The sequence below is a fragment of the Theobroma cacao genome, chromosome 5, assembly GCF_000208745.1.
Source record: "Theobroma cacao cultivar B97-61/B2 chromosome 5, Criollo_cocoa_genome_V2, whole genome shotgun sequence".
In the NCBI taxonomy this organism is placed as follows: Eukaryota; Viridiplantae; Streptophyta; class Magnoliopsida; order Malvales; family Malvaceae; genus Theobroma; species Theobroma cacao.
Window position 1 is genome coordinate 27,503,027 of NC_030854.1, and position 11,211 is coordinate 27,514,237.

An 11,211-nucleotide genomic window follows, 5' to 3' on the forward strand; every position below is an offset into this window, starting at 1 on the left:
TTTAAAGAGGGTATTTGTGTAATATTGAGTTACATTCTTTTAAGCTGTTAACTAACCGTGGTAATAATCAAAGGACTAAAAGACCTTTATAAATATAATCAACTCTAATTAATTGGCCCATAAGAGATCCACCCATATATTGCTCGATTTACAGTTATCTTCATTTAGCGTGGATAACAGCAAATATACACAATCATTACATCTCAGCGAACAGGGTATGCCAACTTCCATAATCTATGGGAGCTCTAACCAGTGCCCTCATGTTTTCTAGCAAACATCCTCTCTCTCATGGTTCTGGGACCATCCTTACCAAATTGCCTGTGTATGTAGTCAGCCATCACCAAAAAAGGCAATAGAAAAGTAATGCAAGCAGCCCATGATTGTTGAGGATCATCATCTGGAGGCAGTTTCAGAATTGTCCAGTCCACTGCTTCTGGGGCGTAATTGCCTGACAACGTAATTAGCACCCGATTCCCAAAAGCCCATTGAGCTTAGAAGAATAACCTCATAAAAATATAAGCTAAAATATTAGACAAATGACATATAAGCCCACATATCCTATGACTTATACCTAAATAAACTTTTTTTATTGACGGAAAGATGTCATGTTTATCATGTATCATTTTTTTTTGAAAGGCAGTAATAGATCATATTTAAAGAGTAAAGTTTTATCATTATACTTTTTAATTTAATTCAGAAATAATATTAAAATCCTATTGAAATATTTAATAAGTAAAATTTTATCATTATACTTTTAATTTAATTCTAAAATAATATAAAATCGTATCCATTTAAAATAAGCATTAAATTTTATTTATTGAAATAAGTGTTAAATAAAAAACTTAAGGTTAATATAAAATTGTATCCGTTTAAAATAAGTAGGGTAGTTATAGATCATATTTATTGAGTAAAATTTTATCATTATACTTTTTTAATTTAATTAAAAAATAATATAAAATCCTATCCATTTAAAATAAGTAGTAAATTTTATTTATTGAAATATTTAATGACTAAAATGTTATCATTATACCTTTTAATTTAATTCAAAAATAATATAAAATCGTATCCATTTAAAATAAGTACTAAATTTTATTTATTGAAATATTCAATGATATTTTATTAATTTAATTCAAAAATAATATAAAATCGTATCATTTTAAAATAAGTATTAAATTTTATTTAGTGTCAAATAAAAACTTGAGGTTGATATAATTTTGTTTTTGAAAGCTAGTAATAGGTTTTGCGTTTCATTTTGTCAAGCGCGCTTCTCAATTCTCACCGGTCAGCACCCAAAAACCCCGATGAGAAGAACCCTGTTGAAGCCTCCTTATCCCTTCTCTCTATCCCGTCTCCAATCTCCACTTCTGTCTAGTCCCTACAGAAATGTTGAGTCACCGCCAAACCCTCCCAAACCGTTATCCAACTCAATCTCCATTTCCTCCAGGTTCATATTCACTCCGAGTTATCTTCCTCCTCCCGAGTGGATAGAGCCCTTCTTTAATGTCTCTGGTTTAGCCTCAACATTTCCTCAAGACTTGCAGCCATCTCCTTGGGTAAGCAAAATTGTCAATCTTTTAGATGGTTGTTCTAACATGGAATCAAATTTAGACTCGTTTTGCCACAAGTTCTTGATCCAGTTGTCTCCAAATTTTGTTGCTTTTGTTTTGGCATCTGCTGAGGTTCAAAACAAACCTGATGTTGCTTTGAGGTTCTTTGCATGGGCTGCTAAGCAAAAGAAATATACCCATAAGCTGGAATGTTATGTTTCTATGATAAATGTTTTAGCTTTAGCCAATGATTTGGTAAAAGTAAGATTCTTATTTGGTCAACTTAAAGAAATGGGGATTGTAATGACAATGTCGTCAGCAAATTCTTTGATTAAGAACTTTGTGGGTCTTGGGATGGTAGAGGAGTTGTTGTGGGTGTGGCGAAGAATGAAAGAGAATGAGATTGAACCTAGTTTATATACTTTTAACCTTTTACTTAATGGATTGGTGAATTCTATGTTTATTGAATCTGCGGAGCAGGTTTTCAAGGTTATGGAGAACAGTAAAATTAGGCCAGATGTTGTGAGTTATAATACCATGATTAAAGGGTATTGTAAGGCAGGAAAAACCTATAAAGCAATGGAAAAGATACGAGCTATGGAGACAATAAACTTGGAGCCGGATAAGATTACTTATATGACATTGATGCAGGCATGCTATTCAGAGGGGAATTTTGATTCTTGTTTGGGTTTGTATCATGAAATGGTGGAGAAGAGATGTGAAGTTCCGCCTCATGCTTATAGTTTGATTATTGGAGGACTTTGTAAAGACGGGAAATGTATTGAAGGATATGCTGTTTTTGAGAATATGATTCGGAGTGGGTTTAAAGCAAATGTGGTGATTTATACAACTGTGATAGATGCATTTGCAAAATGTGGAAGGATGGAAGATGCATTAAAGCTATTTCAGACGATGAAAACTGATGGGCTTGAACCAGATGAGGTTTCATATGGGGCCATTGTTAATGGGTTGTGTAAGAGTGGAAGATTAGATGAGGCCATGGAGTATCTCAGGTTTTGTAGAGCTAATGAAGTGGCAATTAATGCCATGTTTTATTCTAGTCTAATTGATGGGTTGGGCAAGGCTGGTAGAGTGGATGAAGCTCAGAAACTTTTTGAAGAGATGGTTGAGAAAGATTGCCCAAGGGATTCATATTGTTACAATGCCCTTATTGATGCCCTTGCAAAGTGTGGGAGGGTCAATGATGCATTAACACTCTTTAATAGGATGGAGGATGAAGGATGTGATCAGACAGTTTATACATACACAATACTCATAAGTGGACTGTTCAGGGAGCATAAAAATGAAGAGGCAATGAAGCTTTGGGATATGATGATTGATAAAGGTATCACACCAACTGCAGCTTCTTTTAGGGCTCTCTCAATTGGGCTTTGTCTATCAGGTAAGGTAACCAGGGCCTGCAAGATTTTGGATGATCTAGCACCAATGGGTGTTATTCCTGAGACAGCTTTTGAAGATATGATCCATGTGCTGTGCAAAGCAGGCCGTATCAAGGAGGCCTGCAAGTTGGCTGATGGTATTGTTGATAGGGGTAGAGAAATACCTGGAAGAATTCGAACTATCCTAATCAATGCCTTGAGAAAAGCAGGCAATGCAGATTTGGCCATGAAGTTGATGCATAGTAAGATTGGTATAGGTTATGATAGAATGGGCAGCATTAAGAGGCGAGTGAAATTCCGGATTCTTGTTGAAATTTGAGTAAGCGCTTTGCCTTTGTTTCTTATTGTATAACACAAAGGTGGTCTCGTTTTATTATCTAAACCGACAGAGCAGATTCTGAGCAAATGCTTCATCCTTATCCTTCACATAATTCGGTTTAAGAAATATCACTTGTCTGTTCGTTTAACTAGATGGCAGTCAAGTAACCAATTCTGTTCAGCAGCTAGGACCATCCATCATGTTATGCTGCAAATCTTTGGGCATCCAAGGTATGTACTTGGTCACTACTTTAGAACAATTATTTTACATATAATATGTAGAAATTAGCCCATAAACACAACAGCACCTGATTCCGGTATTGCCATAGATGTATGCTAGAAGGTGCACTTTTGACTAGATCTTATGGATACTGTTCATCAAGTTATGACTCTATATCTAAAGACTTTGGAGATTTTGCATATGACAGATCTCTGTTCCAAATGGTATAATATTTCAGACCACAGCCAGATTTTGGAATATAATCTAGGACCACATATAACTTAATTTGCACAAATAACTTTATTATAACTTAACTGCAATTTTTTATTTGGTTCTCTTAAATGAAATGTGTAGAAAATGCTGCTCAAGCAAATATTTTTGGTGTCAAGAGAGGAAGCTGAAGTTTTCCTTATATTTGTTTTCCTTTTCTAATGTAGCATTTGGTATCATTTTCAAGATCTCCTTGGTGATCTTATTATCAGGGTAACCTTTTCACGAGTGAGTTAAGATTATCACGTTTGGTTAACAATTATCAATTATTGGGATTAAGGATCGCTGTGTTTGGTATCATGTAAAAATCAAATGACATTTTTACAAAATAAAAGTTAGTAAGATGAGTAACTTTAACCATTTTTACGTTTTACCTTCAATGAATAAAACCTCATCAACCACCAGATGATGATTTTTCGTTTCCCATTCCCCTCCCTTAGGTGGAAATGTGCATGTACATGTTTCCTAGGAGGACACACGGGGAGGGCTTCCTGTTACAATTAGCAGTCAATGCTATTAGACACAGACAATTTGCTGTCTGTTGCTTTAGAAGCTTGAAACTATTTGAAAGAGTAATATTAAAGGAACACTTACTGTGAAATTTTTTCAAAGATGCATCTTTGTTTGGATATCTGAATTCATGTTTAGTGTGACAAGAATTTCTAAAAAAAGGCAACGTGGTTTTGATTAGAGCTGTTTAGTGTGTATGCTTATATTTGTTTCATAGCGTAACATCTCGTCAGGTACTGTTTGTGGATCATGTTTTTATAGCATTATGATATTGATTTTTAGGTATTAAGTCTGCTTTGGTTTGATAAATGTGTTTAGCTGCTACTATTCAAAAAAAAAAAATTTGTTTAGCTGCTGATGCCATAAAGGGAATTAAAATGTAGTACTACACAAGCAACCTGATGAGGGGCATGCTGAGAGCAAGGATGATGGTATAGAAACCAGAATGTATTTCCTGAATTGCTTATGCCTTCTTCTGGGGCGTTTTGATGGGAAAAAATTTGAAGGCATAGTGGCAGAATATGGAAAGCAGATGTTACATCTCCTTTTATCAGAGGTAAGTATAGACGAGGTCTTGGAGAAACATTGTTAGTTCAACATGAGTCCACATATGCCTATACTTGATGGTATGCTTTAGTCTGTTGCTATGAGAATCCTTTGGCAGCATACTTGCATTCAAGTTCTCCTTCCCTAGGTAGTGACAGGTAGTAGGTCTAATTCCTCAAAACAAGCTGTGTATGCACAAGCTTTTGCTGTCTGCAGGCAGATGTGGGGGATTTGCAGTCTGTTTGCTTTGTGCTAATTATTTTGAAAATGGTTGGTCATGAGGCTGTTCAAAATGGTTTATGTGTTTGCAGCCTTCAGCCTGCTGTTATTTTAGACTGGATGGGTCCAGCTGGCTATTGCTATGTCTATTGAACTTTTGGGAAATGAATTGACTGATTGTACTCAATCTTAGCATCCATAATACCCTGGATTTGAGTGCTAAGCATTCAATGTTGTTATCATTCTTTGCAACACACAAAGTCTAGGTTATTGTTTGGGCATTGTGTCTTATTGTTGACATACTCACACTGTTTTTCTGTCCTTGGTGCATTTTGGCAAGCTTCACTGCAATGATGACAATGTAATCGATGGGGTTGTGAGTATATTCAAGGCTGTCATTTTTAATCCAAAACATTCGTCTGGAAGCAGTGTAACTGACACCAAGCAGATGGATGCTGTGGTACTGTTGCTGCTTCACCTTCTTGATGAGAGAGATGGTGCAGCTAGAGCCGTTGTTATGCTCATAGCAGAATACTATTCCATGTAACCTGTTTAAGTTTTCATTCATTAGTTTTTGACTCATGAATAAATTTTCATGGCTTTTGTTTGGGGTTTAAACCTGTCTTAGATTAATGGTCAACCAGAACTGCTGATGGTCACTGTCTTGAAGAAGTTATTAAACTCCTTGCTTCTGGAAATGCTATTCAGAGAAGGAACGTGTTTGATGTTATATCTGAACTAATTCACATATTGACAGATGCAGCACATATAGTTTCTCATTCTACCTGGTATGAGGTTGATTTAGATGCTATGATTTTATGATTTCTTGAGTTGTCACTATTTAGTCTCTTTGTTGATCTTCTTCCTATTATTATTGCAGGCAAAATATAGCAAATAATTTACTTTTGTGCCTTGGAGATGAAGAAACTGCAATCTGGGAACAAGCATCCAATTTGCTTCCTCTGATTGGTTAGTTTGACATTATTTAGTGATAAGTCTCCAACACTATTTTGTGTGACTTCGATAATTTTGGCAAACCACATAATTGGATTTGCCTTCCTGGCTACATTTCTTGAAAGGGTTAATTATACATTTGGTGTTTGAACCATAATCAAATGTTTGACTTGGTACCTAAAGTTTACATATGTTCACTGCTACTCAAATTTTGCTACGGTTAACCGGATTGCACATTCCGTTAGCAGAAAGTCTGACATTTCCCCAACAGCCAACCCCACTCTATGACATGGTGATGGTTTGGCAATGACATGACATTGCCAGGCCACACTTTCCGCTAACAGAGTATGCTATCTAGAAACAGAAGCAAAGTTCGAGTACCAAATTGCATGTTTTTAAACTTTAGGTAACAAATTGAACACTTGACTGTAGTTCGAGTGCCAAATATGTTATTAACCCTTCTTGAAAACAAGAAATGCTGTGAAGACAACATATTAGTACTAAAGTGTTTTCTAATGCCATATTTATGTTCTACAACTGGTTTGAAATTGAGCTTTATGTAATTTCTTGCGGAATTTTTCTTGCGATTAATCAAATGCTTTAGTACCTTGACAAAAATCTTCTTTTGTTCTTGCCTCTTGTAATTAAGAGTAATGATTTAATTACGGCTTTCTGCATAACTGAATTACTGCTTTCTGCAGACCCATCGTTTGTGTTGCCTGCATTAGTTCGTCTTGTTTGCTCGTCAGATGAAAAGATACAACCGGCAGCTGCTGAAGCCTTTGTCAGAGTGCTCAAGCATCATAATCAGAAACCTGAAGTTGCGTTCAGGCTGCTTGACAGTCTTAGGTACCTTGCTTTCTTCTTTAACTTTTTATCCCTACAATCCTTAAAATTAATCAGGAATATCAAGAAAAGTATTCTTTCCTTCATGAATGTGTGTGGGTACACGCGCAAGAATCTGAGCATGCATATACATGCTTACTGGGAGTCTTGATTTTTATTGACCAAGAGGAAAGATAAGTTGCACACACAGTGGGAGTCTTCGTAAACTGCAAATTCTACTTCTTAGTTGTGTTAAATTAAACAGTTGTTGCACCTGCTTACCATTAATCTCTCATTTCCTTGCAGCAACCTAAGTCAGGGTCTAGCTGATGCAGAAACTGGAGCACATACAGTGGAAGGTGTGGCTCTTTCATTGCCGTACCTTGATATTTTAATTTCTTCCCATTCTGTTGTTTCAGAAACAATGTGCTACTGCTGTGGTTTATGCATTGCTTTCTCATTTAATTGTTGAAATTTAGTCATTAGGGATGCAGTATTTGATTAATACTTTAAAAGCTTGTAAGAGCTATGAAATCTAGTTGTCTAATCTTTGTGTGCATGTGGGTGTAGCTACAAATTTTGTTGTATTTCTTTTCGAAATGGACTTTGCAATTTGATATGTATTTTTATTTTCTGTTTGGGTTCTGAATACACAGGAATTTTTGAAATCTTATTTCAGTCATTTTTATCCTTGTTCTTTGCTTGCTTTTCCTTTTAATCTCCTCGTCAATTTATTAAGTTTTGACTATTCAAACTTCAGCATTTTATTTCTTTGCAAGTTTGTTTAGTTTCTTTGGACTAGAATACTACCCTGGATTATTTTTGTTTATCATCTATTTATACTCTTGTGGCAGGATCAAAATTGGACTGTGATAGGGTGCTCAGACTGATCTTGGAGTGGTTTAAAACTGTAAGAATTATAATTATAATGCTACTATCCATTAGATTTATATTTCGCCATGATATTTCCCTCTTTGTGATGCATTGGGATGCCATATATCTCTTAAGCACAGATACAGAGACTAGTTATGTGAAGTGCTACACTTTAGAGCTGTGCCACAGGTTTTCTCAAAAAATTATGATTTGAGTAATAACTTCATACATGGAAACATACATATATCCTATCAATTTTTATCTACAGAAACACACACGTACGTATAGGCATATACAGACATACAAACATACATATTTCCGATCATAGTGAATTCTTGTTTTCTGAGTAAAAAATGTGAAAGAAAAGAGGTGAGAATAGAGCAAGGCAAAATGAACAGTCTGCTTTCCTAGGAACTTGACTATACTTTGAGGGAAGAAAAATTTTAATTATTTGGACTGTTTGGTTGACTCACTTCTAGTCTCCCTCAAAATTGAATCTAATATCCACACCTATTCTAAGCATTGAGTGGGATAGGCTGAGACTTTTGCCTTATACCCTTTTTGTCTCTGACATATCCCATACAAATCATTATTTCTAATCTGAAGTATCTGTCATATATATATCCAAGCATATTTGAGGCAGATTCTGTTCAATATGGTATCTGAGGGGGTTAAATTGTGTGTGCACTGTGGCTGCAAGGCGTTTCCTACTCTAGGGGAAAATTTTTCTATGTGCATCTTATGTCTTTTAATCTTCTTTAGATCATTAACATCCAAGTAGCAAGAAAATGTGTCTCTTTGTCATCATTAGTTGTGCGTACTATTTTAATCTTGGCCTTTGCCAACATTTTAGATTGTATGTGCCTAATATTTAATTCCATTAATATTTTATTTTCTTTGTCGTTTTTACCCTTTTTCTTCCTGACATAAAGGCTTCTTGACTGCAACTTTAATTGAAATTGCGGAAACAATTTCCTGGCATATTTACTTCTGGCACCATTTATAGCATTTGAATTATGGCCATGGAAGGAGAAGGGAATAGAGGGATGGCATAGTGGTATGATCTCCTAAAATTTGAGGTCCCTTTCTCTTACGCACTCACATGCAGCAAGCATGTGTATTTAGTGCACTCATAAATGTAACCAAAGATGCTTGTGCATGATGATAGCCAAGGTGTTATTAGCACTCAATCAAACAAAGCTCAAATTTTGGACAATCAAGTTTAATGCTTTTTGAATCCCAAAATAATTTATATGTCTTGCTGGTTTAAGAGGATATGGCCATGGACAGGGCCTAGTTGAAAAAAAGGATGTGTGTAGTTGAGCCAACTTGTTCGAAATCATGTTTGATTTGGGTTGGGTTGAGCTAGTCCAATTGTTGACTTGAATGTGGTGCATCTACTGTGTTATTCCTTTTGTTGGTTCTGTACTATCTGAGAATGAAAACAATTGCCTGACCCATTAGCTCCTCTCCACATACATGCTTATGATTTTCATCTGTTTCTTTGTATGCATGTCCATGAAATCAGATGGTTGGAGGTCCATTTTTGCCCCAATATTTGAATGTTTTAACTCTCTGGTTCTTCTGACATATTTTAGGTTCAAGACTGGAACATCTTGATTGGACCCCTGATTGACAACATGCTTGCAGAGCCATCAAATGCTAATATTGTCTGGCTTCTGAGTCACATAAATGCGCAGTTAGCAGAAGCTGCTGATGTAGTCCTTCATCGAGTTTTGTTGCTGATGAAAGGACAGAAAGAGTAAGCACATAATTGTCCAAATTATTTTCATAACAGCATGCATTTTTTCTTAGCTTTCTAAAGGCTTGTTTAACTTTAAAAAGAATGAAGTATATTGTGTAAGGATGATGGCATTGAGGCCGTGGGAGATGACTATTCTCGTGGGGCTGGAATGTATAGTAGGAGAATAAGCAAGTAGGATGATAGGAAAAGCATGTGTAAGAGAAGGGACTGTTCCCTTAAAGGAGTGGAAGGTTTGCTCTCAGTCAGGGAAGGCATGGCAGGAATAGAGTGGGCAGCTAGGAACTGTACGCAAGGTGTGGAAAGACATAGGGAATACTAAAATTAGGGAAATGGGAAAGCTTCTAATTAATAGTAAGGTGTTCAATAGAAAAAATGAGAGTAAAAAGAATCATTGGGTGAGTGATAGAAGTAGATGTACATATTGGTAATGGGTGACCTAACTAATGAGACTTCTTTATAATGTGTCTCAGCCAATCAAACAAAGAATATGTGATGGAACCACCATGAAATGGAAAGTGTGGGCACGTAAAACTTAAGAATAACAAATCTTCTTTGCCAGTTCACCTTTTTCAATGTATTGAATAACTGGTATCTAGTATTCGGTTATAGTATGTTAAATTTTATCATAAGCTAAGTAGCATGAACACCTTTCTTTTTTGAAAATAAGTAGCATGAACACCTTAACAAAAGGGCTGAGTCTGTATGGGATATAAACACTTATTCAACACTCCGGGACAAACTTTTTCACATACTTTAGATCTGTCGTTTGTTTGACCATTAATGATTGATTTTGCAATAACTTAACTGGTGGTTTGATTATTATGTTTCCTTTACCTTAAATGATTTTTACTGGAGAGAAAAGAGTCTAAGTAGTTGCAAACTGCAGTTTTAATTTTTAGGAAATTGTGATTGTTTTTCTTGTCAACTTAATTGTAATTTTTCACTCATTATTTTCTTTTAATTTATTGAAATAATTTCCAGAAGCCATGAGGCTAGTCTATTCTACTTGTCAATACAATGTTTCCTTTTATCCATTTGTGGGTAATTAAGGAGATTAATTTATGTCTTGGATAAAATCCTGTTGCATGGAACACATTTGCATGACATCTGAAATGAACAATTCCATGTTGATCACACTTTTTTCTTGTATTGACTGCTCAAAATTTTCCCTGTAGCATGATTGATGAAGCTTTCTTCTCTTGATGGGAGACAAGAACCCGTAGAAGTGATGACTCCATGACACTGCAGCAATCTTTGTTTGAGCGACGTTGTCCATTACTCGTAATTAGGCTGCTTCTGTTGAGAGTATTTAATGATCTAAATTCCTCTGTCATGTATGGTCGACTTCATAATCAGGGTATTATGCATGGTATGATTTGTAATTGCTGTTAGCTCATCCTTTTTTCTCTTCCTATGACAATCTAAGTGTTATATTCAACATTTTTTTATGGAATGAAGATCTGATTGACTCAACTGCATTGTGATGTATTACAAAAATTAAATTCTATACATACTATGACAGAGAAGAGAGTTCTAGAAATTCAGTAATCTCATACTATGAAAGAGAACATTACTCTGGAAATTCAATAATCTGCACTGGTTTATCCTGAGGAGACTGCTATTTGACTTGTACAGAACAAATTCAGCATGCTTTTTTTTTTTTTTATGTAGATTTATTCCATTTTATTATCTTACTTTCAATATGTCACACTCAATGCATGTTATTGTTCTTGACTTGATTTGAAAGGGAAATTGTTATGGTAA

At 35.4% G+C, this 11,211-nt stretch overlaps 2 protein-coding genes across 4 annotated transcripts; both read left to right on the plus strand.

Moving 5' to 3' along the window:
- LOC18599000 (pentatricopeptide repeat-containing protein At1g03560, mitochondrial) lies at window positions 1,241-3,329 on the plus strand. Its single transcript, XM_007028764.2, has one exon. It carries the CDS (start codon window positions 1,302-1,304, stop codon window positions 3,264-3,266), a length of 1,965 nt encoding a protein of 654 aa, XP_007028826.2. The 5' UTR covers window positions 1,241-1,301; the 3' UTR covers window positions 3,267-3,329.
- On the plus strand, window positions 3,278-10,920 carry LOC18599001. Of its 3 annotated transcripts, XM_018121481.1 has the most exons (11): window positions 3,279-3,496; window positions 3,923-3,983; window positions 4,649-4,821; window positions 5,371-5,573; window positions 5,675-5,818; window positions 5,911-5,999; window positions 6,686-6,833; window positions 7,116-7,168; window positions 7,664-7,719; window positions 9,281-9,444; window positions 10,623-10,920. In XM_018121481.1, the coding sequence occupies exons 3-11, from the start codon at window positions 4,711-4,713 to the stop codon at window positions 10,648-10,650; spliced, it is 996 nt and encodes a 331-aa protein (XP_017976970.1). In that variant the 5' UTR covers window positions 3,279-3,496; window positions 3,923-3,983; window positions 4,649-4,710; the 3' UTR covers window positions 10,651-10,920. The 3 variants fall into 3 exon arrangements, with proteins under 3 accessions (XP_017976969.1, XP_017976970.1, XP_007028827.2); XM_018121480.1 differs by lacking the exon at window positions 3,923-3,983 and having other exon boundaries at window positions 3,278-3,496; XM_007028765.2 differs by lacking the exons at window positions 3,923-3,983; window positions 5,371-5,573 and having other exon boundaries at window positions 5,739-5,818.